Source organism: Semicossyphus pulcher, unplaced genomic scaffold (assembly GCF_022749685.1).
Source record: "Semicossyphus pulcher isolate SPU_LCO1_2020_fin unplaced genomic scaffold, fSemPul1.0.p SCAF_19, whole genome shotgun sequence".
In the NCBI taxonomy this organism is placed as follows: domain Eukaryota; kingdom Metazoa; phylum Chordata; class Actinopteri; order Labriformes; family Labridae; genus Semicossyphus; species Semicossyphus pulcher.
In genome coordinates, this window is record NW_027211692.1 from 19,059,186 (window position 1) to 19,079,639 (window position 20,454).

A 20,454-nucleotide genomic window follows, 5' to 3' on the forward strand; every position below is an offset into this window, starting at 1 on the left:
TCTACAAGAAAGAAGCTGGTCTGAATATTATGCAAATATTAAAACATATCTGACTGTATTTTGCTCAAAAACATCATGTTATATGTTTGTAAATGTGCGTGCTCTGTATAAGAGGGCATGTAAGATGTAACTTTAACATTGGTAACAACAATGAAACAGTACAAAAAAGTTAAAACCACGTGAAATGCTCCATATAAAACATGAAACATGAAATTCCCAGACAGCCAAACTGTGTTTGGTTTCACTGTGATGTTGATGTGCTTTGATATATGCCCACTGAGGCCCCTCAAACATGAACTGACTGTGTGCGACTGAGGACAGTGTAACATACATCTGAACACACAAACATTTTTATACAATACAAGGGATTAATCACAGAACAGATTTATTAAAGCTCCTGTGAGGAGTTTTTCGTTGGTTGTGAAACAGACTGAAATTAATTCTGTTTACTCTGTAAGACCTACAAAAGCAAACCAGACCATCAGAAACTAGATTGATTATTTCTATATAGTTATTTTTAAAGCCTGAAACTGCTGGTGGGGGGTAGGTGTCACAGGATAAACTGTAAGTGATTAACTGCAGCTGCCTTTGTTTACATTTTCCAGGGCAAACATTGAAAGTGAGTGATATGTATGAAGAAAGCAGGATGAGACTTTTTGTTAAACACCACCAGTTGAGCATGTACAGGACAAAATCAGAAAAGAGATAAGAGGTACGGCTTTGTCCACAGGGGGCGCCATAATCAACACAAACCAAAAGTTCCTCACAGGAGCTTTAAATAAATGAAATATCAAACCACATTGTTCTGGATTGTTTGACTGATCTTATATATGGAAGGTAAAATAAAATTGTCTTTCTTATATTTTCTGTAGCAACATTAAATCAGAACATTTTGACCAAACTCTGGACAGAAAAAAAGCTTCATTACTCCTCTGATATAAAAGAATCTATTCTTAGATGGGAAAAAATATCCACACCAGTGTGTTTGATGGATTTTCTGCAGCATAATTCACTTCACATTAATGTGGGAGTATATGAGGCACGAAACAGAACATGGCAAAGCTTGAGTGTGAGGTAGGTCTGGCAACAACATGTTGGAAAAAACTTGATGGACTGTCAGAAGGCCAGCTCTGTGGGTAGTACAGGGTACACTTCCTCTGAAAAACACCTCAATAAACATGTCAACATCCAAACATAACTAAGGTCTATCATTCATTACATCAACAAAAACTAATTAAAAAATTAAACACTTAACACTTTCTGGAGACCATTTGTAGATTTAATAGAAGGGAGAAGCCAGTCATACAGATCAATATATCTGTTCAGACTCACCATGTGGATGTATTGTTTCAATCCCTTCAATTTTACTCATGAAGTTACACTTAAGTTTTCTTTTGCTATGAGGACATGAGGCTGAGGCTACGTTTTATGAGCCATTCTCGCAGCTCTGAGAGGCTGAACTGACAGCCGCAATGGTGCTGTGAGCTAAAAGCTAAAGACTGCATGCTAACATGTAAAAGCTAACATGCTGAAGATTAGCAGGTAATGTTTTCCATGTTCACTTTCTTAGTTTAACGTGTTAGCATGCTAACATGCTTCTTATTACTTCTAAACACAAAGCATCTGCTGCTGGAATATGAGTATTTCAGAGATTGGGTCAAAAATCAAAGCAACCAAACATTTTTTATTTGTTGTGATTCTTGAGTTCTTGAGCCCCAAAAGTTATTTCTATTAATCCAGAGGGGGAGATGATTGGGTGCATCCCATAGTTTTTGAGACATTAACTTACAACCGTGATTGTAAACTTGTCAGTGGCACTCTAGGTAAAGTTAAGGATCAACAAAGTATTTAGGAGTTTCTTTGGATAACCCAGGACCATATGTCAGCCAACAATTAAGTCATATGAATAAAAAATATACAGTAATTAGGTCCAGTATGAAGATCACACGGTGGAAACAAACCAAGGAGCAGAACAGAGCCAGGGAACAAAAGCAAGGCCACAGGCCTTACAACTTTTTATAAGTGACAGTAAAATAAGCCTCTGGGGTTTTAACAGACCACAAAAAAGACATAGCTCAAACATAGTTTTCCATATAGGCTTAACCAGTTGGCATGTTCATGTCAAATGACAGGAAAACATGAAGAGGTTGTTCCAAAACTTCAAACTACATCAGAGAAATCCAATGACCTCAAATAGAGACGAGCCAGGATGTCAAAGGTTTGAGTAACGTTCCTCTATGGAGGGAGTCTGTTGACTGCAGACTGACACAGCAGTCCTATAATATAAATTAAAGAGGGTCAGATGGACTCACAGTCCTATAGAAGGAAAGTCAAAATATGCCTGTGGTTTTTCTATAAATGTGATGACTGACGTTTCTAGACCGCTGCTGTAAAAGTGCCAAAATGATGAAGAGACAGAGCAAGAGAGGGGCACTCTGGAGATTCAGATAAATTTCATGTCTGCTTGCAGTTGCATGCAAATAAGTGACCTAATAGAAGAGGAAATCACTTATTAGAAGGTTTAACTAATAGTATTGGGGTCATCATCAAGCCTAACAGTAAGTTTAACTGCCAAACATCTCAAATACTGCTCACATATGACTTAATTACACACTTCCTGTTCGGTGTCCACCTTCTGCAGGGAACAGGGAACATGAAGTTCAACCACAAGTTGTAGAAGTACATTCCTCTGTCCACAGTAAGGTCATCAAAAAGCAACACGCCTCAGTATCGTGTGTGTTCTGCTTTCAACTTTAATATAACCATTTTTGAGTGTCTGTTTTTCTTCATGGATCAAGCTTTGTATTCTTGTAACGCAAAGACATCTCATGCTGTGGTATGAAACCGCAGCACAAGTTTGACCCTTGAAACACATATTTTTCCATGAGAGAACCTTTTGAAACTCCTTATAGAAATGAAGAAATCTGTCTTGGCCTTAGTTTTGCCACATATATCAACGCTGACAGTGACAGATGGGGAAAAGCCAAAGTTAAAACATAAGGCCAATCCTCTCAGTTGTTTCTCAAAAACACTTGAACACTTTATGGAGGTCACTCATGCCATCTCAGGTTCTGTATGTATGTATGAACTTTAAATCACATTACTTGTCTGTATGTGTGAAAGACCCTTCCTTAGAGGATGCATGAATGTACTTTACCATACAGTGTGAGTCAAGTATAGTTACAAATACATGCTGTTTTGACATAGTTTTTTGTGTGGTGTAAAAAAAAAAGTAGCTGGTAGCCTGTTGTGTGAACGTTTGACAGAGCTAGGCTAGCTGTTTCCATGTTTCAAGTCTTTTTGCTAAAGCTAGCTAACTGACTGTTAGCTATAGCTTCATAGTGTAAAGACAATAGAGTGCAATCTTTCATTATGTCTCTTGGCAGGAAAGTGAACGAGCGTTTTTCCCAGAAGTGTTCTTTTAAAGAGGACACAGAAGCCCCATGGAGAGAGAAAGAGGCACAGTATGCTAACTTTATGGTGACCCTCATTGATCGCAGTAGGAGTGTTTTCCTTCTTGAAGAAGGTGAGAGTGCAGGGTCGGCAGCCGGACAGCTCCCTGCAGCTGCTGGAGATCGCATCCTCTGCTTGCTGAAAGATGGGGATCAGGAGTCTTTCTGAAGGCAAGGCAGGTTTATTTGTGTATAACATACTAAAGAGGGAAGAGACTGAAAGTTAATAGCATTAGGCATTAAAATAACATCAAAGAGAGTAAGACAAGGACGGTCAAATAAATTGAAAACAGAAAAATAAGAAAATCTAATAAAATGTACATGTAGACAAATAAGATGAGGGGTTGCTCTTCTTTTCACAAGAACAAAACATATTGTTCTGTGGTTAAAGGAGATTTGTTCATATATTTAGATGTCAAACAAGCTGTAGGGAACCCACCATAATGCGCTGTATTACCCAAACGTTTACCACCACTTCCAACATCAACAAACCTCACATTCCCTCATGCTGTACTCCTTGTCAAAATGTCTGTCAGTGGTATAAAGAACAGGGCATTAAAACCATGTTATACATTTTACTGGTTGAGTGAGCTTGACAAGTCATCAGCTTGCACTGTGGACAGTATTACCAACACAGGTTAATTTGCATCCATGACCTGATTCATACAATATATGTATTGAAGACATTGAAGGGACTAAATTAAAGGTAGTATTAAAGGTAGTAAGTGTATTTTTTATCTGAAATAAAAGTTATCACTCTATTGGCTAGAGACTGTTTTTATAAAGGCGTTTTGCTCAGGCGTTTTAAGTGAAACCTGAGGTTCATCATCTTGCTCCTTGCAAGGCTGTTTTTCAAACATATCTACAATCTATCTTTAATTTTGACATACCGATTATTGGTATTTCTGGTGCATGCCATATCTATTGTACATCTGTACTGGGAGAGGGATCCCTCCTCTGTTGCTCTTCCTGTGGTTTTTTTGCCTAGTAATGAGAGTTGTTTGTTATCTAAGACAGGCACATTTATGATTCGTGACAAAGGGGGAAATACAAATAGAGCTAATTGACCGATATGAATTGTTCTTGCTCTGCTGTATGTTAAATCATTTTTGAAGTTTAATCAGAGAAACAAAACACAGATTCATATTACTACTATATAATCGTACGCTTAGCCAATAAAACTAATTTTTAAACACGTAAATGAATGGTGCTGTAAAGAGCTGAAAAATTTTGAACCACTGAAGATTCAGTTACATCTTCAGAAGAGCTATACAAAGGAGGTACCAAAGGTTAGTGTAACCAATTTAGTGTATAATATTTAATTTGTAACATACAGAACATTATCATGTCACTGTGAACCTTTTTATTAATCCATCATTTATTTTTTCCTATAAGACATTTGTGTTAAACTTTCTCCTGAACTCTTGAATCCTGTCGTCCCCTCTCACACTCCAAGCACTAAGCTTTTAGATCAAGAGTTTTGATTGGTCAGTAGCCAACATCATCCATCAAGAGAAAGAAAACAAACCAAAATAAAAAGTAACTAAAGGCGATCCTGCCTCAGGCCTCAGCAAAGGCTTAAAACATTTTTTGTGAGGCCACAGTGACCTTTGACCTCTAAATTCTAATACTTGACTCCAATTATTCATTTGAGCCAAATGGACAATGGCAAATATACTGCCTCTGGCCGGTGCTGTTGCTGAAGCAGACGCATAAATATGTTTTTTATGAGGTCACAGGATCACAGCAACTTTGACAAACACATGTTTTACAGTTCAGGGAGAAATATAACCCTGAAAACATAAATAAGCCGACCAAAGCTGTCAGCGGTGAGGGTAAAGAACACTGACTGCAACGCCTTTTTTCTGTTCATGGCAGACACAAGACAAGACATAGAAACCACGCTAGCAGCTCTGAGAGGCTTCACTTAAACTTAATGCTAATGCTAGAATGCTTACATTATCACAAACACAGAGCTATCATGCTAATGTTAAGCATAAGTATGTTTTACGTCTTAAGCATTTTGCTAACTTTTTCTAATAAACACAGTACAGCTCAGGCTGATACAGTAGCCTCTGTTACACATGATTTAACCCTAACCCGTCCCTTCATCCTCCTGTTATCTAATTTTGTACTGTTATCTAATTTTGTACTTTTTTATATATATATATATATATCGATAGATATATATATTTTGATCTTTATTTTTTACCCTCTGTGTGCTGATTCTTTCCTATTGTATTGTACTGTATAAGCTGCTGGAGACTGAATTTCCCAGAGGGAGTCATCCCAAAGGGATCAATAAAGTTGAGTCTAAGTCTAAGTCTAAGTCTAACAGGTAGCTCATAAAACAAGAAATATGGAAATACTCAATGTAGTTTATTAGGTGTTTCTTTCAGAGCCAGAGCCAGTCACTGAGAGCTAACATTTATCATCCAGAAGTAAGTTATTAAAATGTCATCTATGTTTATAGCTCTGACTGGTAACCCAAGCTAATATGGGGGCAACACAGCAAACTTATCAACTGACCTTTTGAACTTTCACCCTTGATGCAGCTAACTTAACACCTGAAGAAAGAATGGCCTAAAGTTTCTACAAGCGCTACAAGATGTATGTGTGATGTTTATGGGCAGAAGAGTCTGATATAAATCAACAACAGAAGGGCCAAGGCTAAAAAGCATGAATTAATGTTTTTCCTCCAAAGACTTATAAGAATTATCATTGAAATACTGACTAAGAAAAGTATATCATTTTCAAGATCATTTTTACATCTTCAACTTCTGGGCTGGCTAGGGCCATTTTGGCAACCAAGGCAAGTTTAGAATTTGGCGCCCCCCACTGCAAATGGTAAAATATAATATTTTATTTTGCATGTCAGTGTGCTGTCAGTACACAGCTATCCAGAAGAGACCTTATTATTAGATTTGATATGGTGATAAAGATTGATCAAGCTTACTATAATGTGTTGGGATATGAGGACATTATGGGGCCCTTATACCCCAGTAGGGGGGTCTGGGGGATTCTCCCCAGGAATCTTTTTATAAGAAGCTCTATTTTGATGCAATATTATGCACTCTTTATTTACATTGAAAGTAATCATCGAACATTTAAAAATATGTAGGAATGCATGACCTGAACGCATCTCTCCTCTCCTCTCTTGTAACTGTCAGGACAAAGTGAGTGGTCGAGAAAGAGAGAGAGTGACGGTTAATGCGAGCGGAGCAGAGCCAAAGTTTAGGAGCGAAGGTGTTAGTCTTGCAGTTGGCTTGAATTTGAATTGAACATCAGGGCTTTATTACAATGTGTTATGTGGTGCCCTAGGCGACCGCCTATATTGCCTGTGCCTTGAGCCCACCCTGCTCAACTTACACACATTGTCAGTCCAGGTCAGTATCACTCTGAAGCTGTTTATGTTGGGTGAAGTTATGTTGAAGTTATGTTATTTATTTCAGCATGACTAAAGAATTTGGTGTAGCACTTCAAGATGTACATCTATTTCAAAATACATTGAGCAAGCCTACTCTTTTCTACTGATGCTTGTTTTTCATAACAAATGCTAACTTATATGGAGGATATGTTTGTTTCCGAATAACTTAATTAGGATGTAATCAGCTGCCAGGTTTTTTCTGTATCTTTCCAAAGACAACAAAAAACACAGAATCCATCCCAACCTCGTGCCTCTCATGATCCCTCACATGAAATCAGTCACACCGCTTGTGTTTGGACCAGCAGGCACAGATACTCCACATCTATAAGACGCATTGGCAAAGTGTTTATTGAAAATTGTTTCTATTGGACACAGAAAAGACCATGTATGGAAAATAAAATATTTAATGTGTATAAAAACAGACATTGTACTCGAGCAGTAGAGACATTCAGAAGGGGTGAGTTGGAGATGTGACGTTACTGAGAGGTGTCTGCAAAAAACATCCTATGAAGTCCAAACTGATTGTTGATGTACTCTGTGCTATACCTCTGATAGAACAGATTGATTGGCAGCAAGAAATGATTGTTTTGCAATGTTGTTTACTACAAAAGACATATATCTATGCTATCCTTAAATCAGCTTTTGTTCTTGCATAAACCTGCATCTTTTCTCATTTCTGTAATTAATATGTAGCTTAAAGACATACATCCGATGTGTACGTTGGCGACTACCTTGATTGTTCGTCTGACATTTCAAAGCAAGAGCTAACATGTCCCTTTAAATTTGGTTAAATTCGGATTGGAAACTGGCCACAGTCCAACATTCAGAGTCAAGAAGATTTGTCTTAAAAGGCATGACAATTGATACCAGCCCGCTGCATGAGTGTCCACAAGCATCTCTTCCACCTCCTGCCAAGAGAAGTTTCTATTTAAGGAGCACGTACCAAAGTGAAAAACAACATTCCCTTATTAGAAACAGATTAAAACATAAATCATTGACAAGAGAGCAGAAGAAAAAACACAAAACATGATCACCTTCTTTCAAAATGTGCACACTACCAGAGGAAATCAAGCGCTGGTTTACTGGCCCTTTTTAAAATGAGTAATGGAGTTGACATGCAAGCTTTCACTGTGTATAGAACAATAACTTCACGCTGTGATCCCTTAAGATTCAGACGCACGTATTGTTAAAATTTGGTCCAGAGTAATTTCGTTTTCAACCAACTGAAAACATTTGACAAGCATAGGCAGAGTTCATCCAATGATCGCTTTCCTTAAATTACAATTTTACAGTTGTATTTTGGCTCCGTTCATTCCCTTACAGCCTGCATGTGAACATGGTGCCAGCCGCAGCTCAGTGGAACATCACACACAATATTCACTTCTGTAACACTGCGTTTAAGCTATAAACAAGTGGAGGTTTGGCAGCAGCTACGACCACGTACAAAAAGAGGCAAACACTCAGGGACAAAAACAAAAGCGGCCAGCCTCAAAGAAGCGCAGCAGACAGAAACAAGGTACCGTACCAGGATAGCAACACATTAAATCAGTGTTTAAAAAAACAGATACAAAAACAGTTTCCTAGAAAAATATTTTGTTAAATAAACAAGACATGCATGTTAGAAATATGTGACGGACCAAAGACAAAACTTGTGAAAACAAGCAAAGAAAAATACACGGTTAACCCTGTACGCGTCACGAGTTCAAATTCTGCTTTAAAAGAAGTTCAAGTTTCTTTTGAATCTGTTCAACACTTCATTGTTCAAACGGGCGAATAAAGGTAAGTAATGACACTGAAAGAAAGTCTGATTGTTTATCAGTTTCCTTAAGATCATAAAAATGATTTGTCGAGTGATTTAAAAGCTGATCCACTGAAAAATGAGCTGTAAAAATTGCTGGTTAGAGCTTTTAAATTAGAGTGTTTGGAGGCTTGTTTCAGTTGTGTAGAATAAACTGAATACTTATATTGGGGGAAAAACGTTTAAGACATGACGTGATGGTCAGCGATAAGCCTTTCTTATTAATTTGACAGCTTACAGACGGTTTGCTTTTACTGAATTGACTGGATGCGGCCTTAATTCTGCAAGATACGATTGTAAGGTTAAAATGTTTCTAGGAAACGAGTCACTGAAATAAAACGTTTTATCCTACGTTAGATGATTGCTTCTTTTTTTTGTACTTTAAAACAGACTTTTGCTGAAATTCTAGCAGCTGAGCGCGTAACTTTTAAACTTAAAACCAAAGGCTGCCCCAAACCATAAAGGTGCTGGTTTTATGAGAAGTGAAAAAAAAGAGAATAATGTGTTTGTTGGCCGCGATTGTCCGGACTAATTTAAGGATGAAAGGTCGTTAATTTGTCATTCAGATTGATCCCTCTCAACTTTTCAGCCTCCATCAGTTTTTTTTGTTTTTTTTACAAAAGCCACAATAGATATGTTGCGATGCTCTCAACATGACAGCACAGATCTGATGTACACCGTACCAATACGATTCACAATCACAGGGAAATACAACTCCACACCACAATCATGTGCTATCAGGACTCAAAACTCAACACATGCAGTCTGCTTGCCTTAAGTCACTAGAAAGTAAAGGATATGTTAGCAAAAACATCAACAGAAACCAAATACATATACATATATATATATATCAATATATATATATATATATATATATATCATTTGCCTCCATTTTTAAAACATTTGTATTCAAAATACATTTATTATTTTTTCGTTCAAGTCATACCTATGAAAATGTCTTTGGTCGAGAAAAATATCTTAAAATCTACAGGCTATAAATGTTATTGTACAGGATCGGAACAAAAGATGTACTCGAGATCATGTAACTGATCAAAATGGGGAAAGCTGATACCACGTATCTAATCATTTCCATTTGGAGTGCTCCAAATATTTAAAGTGCTTCTGCATTATTCCCTCAGCATTTAATGTGAAAGAAACATCCATCAAAGTAAGGCAGATCGGTTTCTATCTACTCAAGTGTCCTCTGAAAATATATCTACACATTTGTTCAGGAGAGGAAGGACACTAAGAGAGTAGAGAAAGATAAAAGGGGCACAAGTGGAGGACGATCCTCCATAGAGATGATGATTTATAATCAACATGAAGGACAGACGTCGGAGCGAAAACCTTAAGAGACTGGGAGAGCATCATAACAGCTGTTTGATATAAAACCGGGTGAATAAAAAAAATAGCAGCCTATTCACACACCATCTAATGATGCCTTTTTCACACAGCTGTAGACGTAGAGGACATAAATTAAGACGAGGAAAGAGTCTCTTAAAAAGGGACCTGCGATGTAGAGGAGGGAGAGATGACTGCCAAAGGAAACGACAAACACCGAGGGGTTTGTTCATTTTAGGGAACGAGGAGAGATCCTTCGTCCTCGTGTTTAGGCCGTCACTGCTGTAGTGGACTCGTGATGTCTGGAGGTCAGGGTGTATTGTTCTTTCTTCTCTGGGGATGCCCACTGGGCGTTCCCTGCGGTTGACCCGGGGCTCCTTTAGGACACATGCTGGTATGGCTGATTCAGGCCACACCTCCCTGCCCTGGTTAGGAGGTTTTCCCTATAATGGGATTGTCCCTGAAACAGAAAGGTAACAAAGATGAGCCTCATGTTTCTGTGAGATGGAGCAGCTTTGTCTACAGTACAAATGAAACGTGGACTTACAGGCTCCCGTACTGCGCCGTGGTGTCGTTCCTGATGTTGTGCTGCCGCTGAAGTTCCTCCATGACATTTCGGAGCTGTTTGAGTGTCTGAAAGGTCTCTTTGGGTTCCTGAATGGTGAACTTGGAGTAGTCGTCCTGCTCCCGCTGAGGGCCCTGGTACACTGCCATACTGGCACAGGCGTCTGCAGAGAGGAAACACATCATTACACAGTGCTGATTAAGGGTCAGATTATACTGGAGCTGAATTAGTTCCAGTCGTCTGACAACACAAAAAAGTACAAAAAAGTGTCTCCCTTGGAAATCTGTTGTTCACATGAGAAGTAAAATGAAACTTAGCGGAGAGAGAAGTTCAAACTCTGGCTGCTTTTTCACCTCCACACAGCGGGCCAATTGCTGCATGAAGTGAGTGGGAATGTTTGCCTGTCACAGAAGCGGTTGGATTCAGCACTTTAGATTTAGATGTTTGAAAGAGTTGGGAAGGGAGAGGGTTAGCGACGCTAATCAACCAACCCTTCTGACAAAGAGGCCCCTAAAATAGTCTCTGATTTTTTAACTTTTACTTTAAGTCTGCACTTTATTATCCCATTGAAGAACAGCAGCTGTGATATTACTCCAAATGGGCTCCATAGAAACAAAGAAGCAGAGGTGGAAAGTGCTTAAGTAGGTTTTCTAGGCCTAAATAAAAAATGAAAGGGAAAAAAATCAACTGCAGTCAATGAGAATTAACTGGTGCTAAAGTCAGACAGCAGTGGTGCAGACCCAGCTGAAGGCGGTTGTATTGTTTGAAAACGTTTTATGGGATGGTCTGAACTAAAATGACAGATTATACCTCCCTAAGGGTTTTTAATGTCGTGTGTCGAAATGTTTTATTTTGTTTTTGCACTTTAATTTGTAAAGATGTTCCTTTAATTAAAAACAACTAGTTTGAGATTTATATGCCCTTGACCTTTTTGCACTACACAGGAGACAAGCACTCCTGTTGTTAAACAAGACTAGGTCAAAACCTAGTATGTGGCTGACCGCATCAGGTCAATGTGCACGTTTGTGGGCAATTGTCCTTATGAGGCAGATGACAACGTGTTTGAAAGCAGGTGTGTGCTGCGGACGTAGCTGAGGACAGTGGAGGAGTCACATCAGTAGAGGTCCAATATGCTCCGCCATTGCAATGTTGCAACTATCTCTCTCTGCGGCTCTGAAAGTACTGTCAGTCAGTCAGTCAGTCAGTCAGAAAGTCAGATACAGACCCGTGTGTAGAGCTGACCCTGGCGGTCAGCCAAAAAGTAACTAAGTAACTTTTACTTTAAGTACATTTTAAACAAGCTACTTTTTACTTTTACTTGTGTACATTTTTAGACTGGTCATTTTACTTGTACTTAAGTAAAATGTAATCAAAGTAACAGTACTTTTACATAAGTTATATATTTTAGTACTTTTTCCACCTCGGAAAAAAAGACAGTTCACAGTTTGTTACTGTGTTGTACAAAACTTTGGGCCTTATAGTCCTGCACTATTTCCCCAACATGTGTGATATTAACACTCTTTTAATGATAAGGCAGCACTTTTACCTCAAGGTCATTGTTTTAAATGCTAATTGAAAAAGGCTGGAATTCACTCAAAACAATGAAAAACACATCAACACATGCATGTTTGTACAAATCATGATACCAGGGTATGATCGCTAACAGTGATGTAATGCTGCAGGAATCCAATTGTAGCGCCATCATTTCATTACACTCTGATAAACAGACTTCATGAGGAAAAAACTGACCCTCCATGTTTTGCAGCTTGGTGTCGTTTGACGACAGGAGGGAGAAAATTCTCTCAGTCTCCCGGTCGCAGTCGATGTCCAGCTGCAGGTTGGCCAGCACAGTGCTGAAACAGGAGAGAACAAAGGTGTAATAAGATAAGAAGAGGTGGATGTATCTTATTTTTCTTTTAGAATAAAAACAGAAATCCAGCCGAGCCGTGGATGAATTTACTTAACCTTAACACTTGAAAAAATAGAGACCAATACACATAAAGGCTGAAAAAATACACTAAGGAAAAGAACCATAATCAAACTGTCTTTCACCGGCAGAGTACAAAGTGACTGGGGAGAGGATACAGCAGAGATGTGGCGGAAGTTTCTAGTCAGATTAGTGATTTAAGTGGATAATACATAATTGCATGGGACATTATTACTTTGTGCAAGGCCAGAGAAAGTTTTAGTTCTTTGTTTACTGCTGTCTCCAGATTAATGAGCTTCTGCTGAGCATTTTATTGGCATCAAGCTCCAACAGTGAAAATGGCAACAGCTGCTGTAAAACAGGCCACCTGATTGATCCCAACTGTGGAAGTTCAGTCTTTTCCCATTTTAGAGACGTAATGCCGGTTTTCATGACTCACAGTTCAAGTCTTGGAGTGATCTTTATATTTACCACAAGCGGCAGCGTTTCAAAACAGCGGTGAGCGATTTTATCAAGTGTTTATTATGTAGGCTTCTGTCCCACAAAACAGCAGTTTAATACTTCAGAGAGGATGTGTTGTGGTTGTGCCGGTGATGACGGTGATGTGGTCAGAGACTCACGTTGTGCAGGGCTTACAGCCCGCTGCGTTGTTGCTCTGGTTTTTGCAGCACTGCCAGGCTCCACCCGTGTAATTTGATGGGTGGAAGGTGGCCAGGCGTTCCTCGTTGCAGCGACTGACCTGGCCCAGGACCTCCAACCACTCGCTGGCCTCCACGCAGTTACCTGCTTGCACGTACAGAGGTTTCTCAGAGTGGACCACCTGAAACATCTGGCAACAAGAGGAACAAGAGCTGTTAAAGAGCCACGTCATCACCACTCATTATTTCAAGGTTCTTTCCAGGACATTTGTTTTTTTAGGACATTTTAAAGGTTCAACAAATGCTAACGTGACTACCGATACAATACACCATATTTGTAATTTTAACTCAGGGGACTGGCGCTGAGACTACACTTATCATGACAAAAAGGCCAGACTTGGGGAGGGTAAGTGGCTTACATTTTTGCGGTTAAAGGCACTTTCATCCAGCTTCTCCACTGCCTGGATATTTTTGACATTGATGATGCAGAGGGCATCTTTCCCTGGAAAGCAGAAGTCAAATACATCATTGCAGTGACAGTCAGAAGGGTTAACTTGAACAGTAGTCTGTGTGTGTGTTCAACAATGTGCTCCCTGTAAAATCTGAAAATATAACAGGAAGGTTTTTCTTCTATCCCTGTCAAAATGTTCATATAGTTGTGTTCACTGCAGAAATGGTGCAGTCACTATGTTTTAAGTTCGTTATGTTAGTCAAAATGCACTGCTCAAACTAATGATTGTTGCAAACACATTTAAATTATAATCAACATTTAAGCTATTTTAGCTGTTCTAGAGTTTGTATTTAAGGCTAGTTTTCAAATAGTGACACAAACTATGGCAAAACCAAGACGTAAATAATTATTACTCAGATTTATCATCATGCCCTGCCCTTCTCATAAATCACTCAACAGCCCATTACTCTTCACCCTTTTCTTTAGATGCCCTGGGGAGATAGTGTCAATTTTTAAAGCCCTCAGAGCTGTTATCATGTATGTGTTTCAATGGCCCAATATAATGAATCAATTAAGTAAAGATGCACACTTAACCGACCTGTGACCCCATGTTTCTTTATTAGCTTGGATGAAAAAGTCCATAAATCTTTAAAATCACATGTTCAGGTTGAGAAGGAACAACATGATATGCTCTTTAAACTCATGGGGGCTTTCCATTAATAATAATTTTTAGTATTTATTTATTAAAATTCTTTAAACAATGTTAACATCTCATCTTTGGACAAATAAATCTAACCAATAACTTGGTACCTCCACGATGTGTAGGATTAAAAGAGTCTTTACTTTGGCGCCATCTGCTGATTAAGAATGATACTGCAATAGAAATCTGTGCAGCCCGCCCCTGTTAACTTGTGCAACAAGTTCTAAATGAAAATGTGTTTAGGTGGAGTATAAGATGTGTAAGAAAGTGGTCTCACCTTTATGTTTGTGGTAGGAGAGCTCCCTGTTTGTCACTCTGAGCCACCTCTTCTTAAAGTTTTTCTTGCCAAGGCGTTTTCTCCCCTGGGCTCGTTTCTGTACTTCCCTGTAGAGGACACACACAAGCGCAGGAGATGGAGGTGTTATGCGCCATGTTTTATTGTAGGTAAGCAGAAAAACAACACAATCTGTATAATTTAAATATTGTAAGCCCTTTCCTTTTAATTTCAAAATAGCATAGGTCTAAATTGATAGGGATACTATAATAGGGCCCAAGGTACACTAAAATATATCTTAGCTGAATTTCAGCAATAGAGTTTATTACAATTTCATAGATATGCCTGCTTTGAAACACTTTGGGCTGCCTGTTCGTATGAAATGTGATACATAAATAGAGTTGAGTTAAAATGAGGATTACTGCAGGTAGCAAAGTGTTTCCTTGTCTACCCTGCGTCAGGCTAACTCATTAAGCTGTTAATGCTATCATTAAGCTTTTATTAACTGAACATTGGAAGGATTGTATTCTAAAGAAGTAGCTTTAACTTTGCTAACTAATGTCAGAGACTATGAGCTCACGCCAAAAAGATATTCATGAACTTTTTCCAGGTAGCGCCTGCTGCTTGTTCTACCTGTGTTCACTACAATATGTTTACTTTTATCTGAAACCTTCTTCCTACTGATCCTGGCCATGTAAGTAAACACTCACCCCTCTTTGAGAACCACAGCGTCCTCCAGCCCGCTGGACCCCTTGCTGATGTTAGAGGAGATCTCATCAAGAAACTGGAAATCAGAGATGACACTGTTATCAGCGCTAAAGGTTTGAAATGATAAACTGATATTCAGTGGATGTTTGAGTATATTAAGAAATACCTTTTTAACTTTTTCAATGCACTTGTCTTCTTGGAATGATTTGAAGAAATCATACATGTAGGTTTCTTTAAAACTAGACTGCAAAGAGAGAAAATACAGACATAAATCAACATGAGACAGATGTTAAAGTACTGTATTTGATCATGTTTGATGACAGTGTTCCTCTTTAACAAAATTCAGCCCAGACTACGGTTTCATCAGTCTGAAGGCAAATGACTTCACTGATACGTCATGGTGATTCTGCAGAATAAATATTGCATCCATCTACTCTTCTTTACTTTGATTTAACTACATTACTAGAAGTTCTCGTCTTCACTGTTAATCTTACCAGCTTTTTAGACAAACTTCCCCAGCTGCCCAGAGTCTGGATTGTTTTCGAGATGAGCGTGAGTGTGCGGGAAATCTCAGGATCCTAGAATTAAAAGAAAATGGAACGATGACAACAATGTGTGAATTTTGCTCTCCAGTGCACTTATTGAATGGTCAGTTTTGTTGTCGAGGATGTGCACTTACAGGATGGTGGGGACGGAGCTGGAAGGAGTGTGGAGAGAGGACAGCGACAGCAAAGAAGCGCAGGAACACAAAGCTGCTAACAGCTGAGTATTGCACATGTGGATCAGCTGTAGAGAGAAACAACATGACAACTGATTTTAGCTTTACAAAACAACCTTATGCAACCAGTAAACTCGACTTAAAGTGTAACTACTGTAAAATGATGCTCCTTTAATTTGAACAGAAGGATTTGGCTCCACCTTTTGGTAGACAAGACATATATAGTTTATCTTTAGTAAATAGTAGATGAGATGTCAGACAAATGAATTTCCCTTTGGGGATCAATAAAGTTATCGTTATTGCTATTGTTATAATAAACTGGATAAAAGCTAAACTATTTAACATTTTATTTACTCATGGCACAAATTAATCTAATCACTGCTGAGCTGAGTAGCAACATTTACCTGGGAAGCGTTTGCAGGCCAAGTGTCTCAGTGACCTGAAGACATCACACATTAGTGGGGGACAGCTGGAGCTGGACTGGGTGATGGAGGAAAAGACTTTCTGCACATAACCCTGAAGGTTTTCCTGTAGGGGAAAAAGAAACATTAGCACTACTTTACGTACTTTAGATAAAGAGAAGGAAGAAATAATGTTGAAGGTAAAGATAAAACCTACAATTTAAAGTAATAATCTCGAAGATTTTCATTTAAATTAATGTCTGTTAAGTCACTATCTATCGCCGAATGAGGTAACACAATCGTGATTGAGTCTATGGCCCGCTGATGAAAGCCTTTGCATTTGCAGTATATAGTAACATTACAGACTGGGTGTCTGACGTGACTTTCGTGGAAAAAATCACAAGCAGCGCCCAGCTAGTTACACGTTTTCCATCACCCAGCAGTGGTTGTTCTGCCAGAGAGGGTAGGCGGAGCTAAGCGGCTGCTTCTCCGGTCTCTGCGAGTGTTGCGAGTAAACAGTAATCTACTATGGCTGAACAAACAAAGAAAAGATCGATGACTACAGATACAACTTCAAAAATCCAAAGAAAAAGAAACAAATTTGACGCTCAGCTAAATGCAAACAGTCTAAAAAGGAAAGAGCAGAGTTGGTTGTCTCTGAATCAGAAGGTTGGGAGTTCGATCTGCTACAGTCACATGTCGAAGTGTCCTTGGGCAAACCCCAAATTGCTCCCGGTGGCATAGCCATCAGGTATGAATGGGCATAGATCTGATTGGAGATTGGCACACAATTGGTGAATGTGACATGTAGTGTAAAAGCAGCTTTGAGAGGTCAGAAGACTAAAAAAGCACTATGTAAGTACAGTCCATGTAACATTTACAAAAGGGAGCCAACTGTAGATGTCATACTTCAACACTGTGATATCTGGGAAGTGTGCTGCAACAATTACAAGCCCTTTTTACACTGCCAGTTCAAGGCGGGATTATTACGCCTCTGTTACGTTCCGTCTTCTATGTAAAATGCACGGAGGCGGAAAGGTGGGGCGAAGTCGTTCCGCCTCTGAGCCGGCATCAGAGGTAGCAACAGAGGTGAAACAGAGGTGAAACAGAGGCGAAACACCGTCAGTGTTAACGGCGGTTTGTAATTACCACTTTAACTGTTGATGAGCTAAAAAGTCAGTTTTAGATTAAATTTGATGAGATATTTTGTTTTATGTCATATTTGTGTATAAATGTACTTTAGCAGCAGAGGTTTTATCAGGACTTAATGGATGTTCTCATCCTTTATTAGCAAGAAAGGAAGAGTTTATTTACCTTGTTCACCTCCACGTTGTCACCTTCCTTTAGTTTAATCGGGTCTATCTCACATGTTTTGTTGGATTCACAAATCTAAAAGAGGGTAAAAAAAAAAAGGCAAAAAAACAAGGGTCAGGTTTAAAGCATTTAGAAAATAACTTTAGTGAATTTTCAAATGTATTCCTTTTTTATTGAAATGAGAAAAACAACATCTTTGATTTGTTCTGTGAAGGACATGTGAAGGAAGTCCAACTAGAATTGGATAAGCAATTTAATAAACAGCAATAGAAAGAGGATGCACCAGAATAGGTTTTAAAAAGTGGACAATGCAGTCGTCTGTTACAACTGCAAACCTTTAATGACATCTGCACATCTGCTTGCTTGCTTCCAATTTGAGTGTTTTCCATACTGACCTCAGTGACTCGTGACCGTTCTGGCAACTACACTGTGTGTGTGTGTGTGTGTGCGTGCTAATACCTCATCTATTACAGGCTTCAGGGTAACCGCCAGGTAATTCTTTCCCACAATCTTCATCATGTCGTCAATGCAGCGTGTTGCCAGCGAGTTGCCACGAAATATAGTGTTAGCCTCCCTGTTCGGACACAGAAATACAACCAACCCAACATTATGACCATTTTTTGAGCATATTTCCGGACATAAGATCATTTCACAGTCCCACCCAGCTTTTTGAAGAAAAAGAAAATCTGTGTTTTTATGACCTCAGCCCTTTTTTTTGTAATTATTTCCATTATTTCTTCTCCAGCTTCAGCATCTGGGTACGGCATTTTACACAGAAGGAGAGGGGTCATTTTTGTGTGAGTCTACACTTTGTCTATACTCATTATGCTTTTAACTTGGGTTGCACTATCATAGGACCAAGGCATTATGGCAGAAATGGCAAAAAAAACCACAATTCACCATTGGATTTAACAGACTTCACAGTGTGGGATGACAGTAATCTGGATGCACATGTCTACATATCTGCATGCCACTGTGTACCTGTGCCGCTCTGTTTGTGTGCATGCGTGAGTACTCACTGAGTGTTGTCCAGCTCCAGCGCTGCCACGGCAGAGACAAAAGGCACAAAGCGATTGTGGTGGAGCAGCAGCCGAGCCATGGGCAGAACGGCCTCGTATCGCTCTCTGCAGATGTCCCCCAAGATGTGCGCTGCTGATGCCGAGATGGGCTGAAGGAGGCATGCAGTGGTGTGGCAGGAGAGAGGGAAGTTAGAGGGAAAACATGGAGAAAGAAAACAATATGTAACTCATTAATTCCATTTTAACTGTGATGAGGAAAAGGCCTCATCACAAGGAATTATCCATCAAGAGTATTTGGCTCCTGCGACAGAATGACATTATCGTACTTTAGCTTTGATTTTATCATTTCCTCTGTGTGTAATGTAGAAATTGTCTTAAACAGGCTTCCCCCTATTGAGGGATTTACTGTAACCCGTACAACTGTTATACCTTCACATCAGGGGATTTGAGCAGCAGGTTGCAGAGTGGTGTGTAGCAGGCAGATGGCAGCACCGTGTCTTCTATGTAGGTCAGCTTCAAACGCAAGGATCCCAAATCATCAGACTTTGACTTGCTGCCGTTCCCTTTGGGCTGGAGGAGATACCTGTTGGACCACAGGATGACAGACAGCACATTACTGCGCGGTTGTGTTGTGGAAAAGCTATGACAGGACCTTAAATGACAAATGTAGAATGTTTTTAAGCAATAATTTTGCGTTCCCTCGCAATAATTTTCTTCTTCGTCTCCCTCTCCTCCTGAGCAATATATCTATTTCCGCCCAGCTGCCACCAGTGCAACGCACCAGTATGGATCAGCTCATTTAATTTTACTTTGTAATGGCATGAAGTATGTTGCTATAGTAATACTGCTCAATAGGAATGGTAATGTAATTAGTGAAAGTAAACTTCAATGATTCTTAGTTCCAGATGTCTCTCCAGAAGACCGCAGTATGGATGCAGATGAGAGACCACACTGCAACACAGAACTGAATCTACTCCAGGGACATCACAGTCATGCCCTTATAATTTTGTGTTTTGCAGATGTTCATACAGTTTCAGTTTTAAGATTTAGGTAAATTGATATGACTGGGCTATACTGTATTAGTGCCAATATTAATACAAATGGGGAAATGCAAAAGTATCAGTCAAAAGAAAATCTCACTGTGACCCCTCGGGGGCTCCGCACAAGTACAAGTGCCAAATAATCAACCAAAAAATGTTACACTTTAAAAAAAAATTGAGGCTGGTGGGATTGTAACCATCTGTTCAAAACATCAGGAACATACATTATTAATTATGATACTTTTGATTACTTTAAAAGCATTAAATGACTTAGCCCCTGTTTATATCTCAGAGATTTTTACCCCTTACATTACAGAGCAACCACAATCTCTTGGCGATACCACGTATGAAACTTAAAACTAAGGGTGACTTCTCCTTTCCTGTAGTAGCTCCCAGAGTTTGGAACTCATTCCCTCCCAGTGTTGCCAGACTAAAAATACAGCAATATCATACTGCAGCTTTAAAATTATCGTATTTTACCAAAAACGTACATCTACGTACATATGAAAAAACAAAAACGACAAAGGATCAAAATACCACATTGAATTGCAAAACTATGCCCTGCGCACCACATTAATGTAACAACACGGAGGTCCTATCCTTTAACCCCAATAGTATGCTACTCACTTAAACAGGATGGCAATTGAGTCCATTACACAATCAGTCCTTCCGTTGTTACCC

General features: G+C 39.2%; 1 protein-coding gene across 1 annotated transcript in view; it reads right to left on the reverse strand.

The window, feature by feature from the left end:
- Positions 1-9,571: 9,571 nt before the first annotated feature.
- Positions 9,572-20,454, reverse strand: part of rasa2 (RAS p21 protein activator 2) — a 33,219-nt gene continuing 22,336 nt past the window's right edge. The window contains exons 10-24 of the mRNA XM_069668385.1: positions 19,163-19,316; positions 18,734-18,882; positions 18,174-18,288; positions 17,715-17,789; positions 16,404-16,527; positions 15,961-16,067; positions 15,776-15,859; positions 15,448-15,525; positions 15,284-15,357; positions 14,577-14,683; positions 13,568-13,650; positions 13,131-13,339; positions 12,333-12,436; positions 10,566-10,746; positions 9,572-10,478 (exon numbers count right to left, since the gene is read on the reverse strand). Coding sequence (XP_069524486.1) covers positions 10,448-10,478; positions 10,566-10,746; positions 12,333-12,436; positions 13,131-13,339; positions 13,568-13,650; positions 14,577-14,683; positions 15,284-15,357; positions 15,448-15,525; positions 15,776-15,859; positions 15,961-16,067; positions 16,404-16,527; positions 17,715-17,789; positions 18,174-18,288; positions 18,734-18,882; positions 19,163-19,316 — 1,675 coding nt within the window. The 3' untranslated portion in view covers positions 9,572-10,447. The remainder of the gene's footprint in view (positions 10,479-10,565; positions 10,747-12,332; positions 12,437-13,130; positions 13,340-13,567; positions 13,651-14,576; positions 14,684-15,283; positions 15,358-15,447; positions 15,526-15,775; positions 15,860-15,960; positions 16,068-16,403; positions 16,528-17,714; positions 17,790-18,173; positions 18,289-18,733; positions 18,883-19,162; positions 19,317-20,454) is intronic.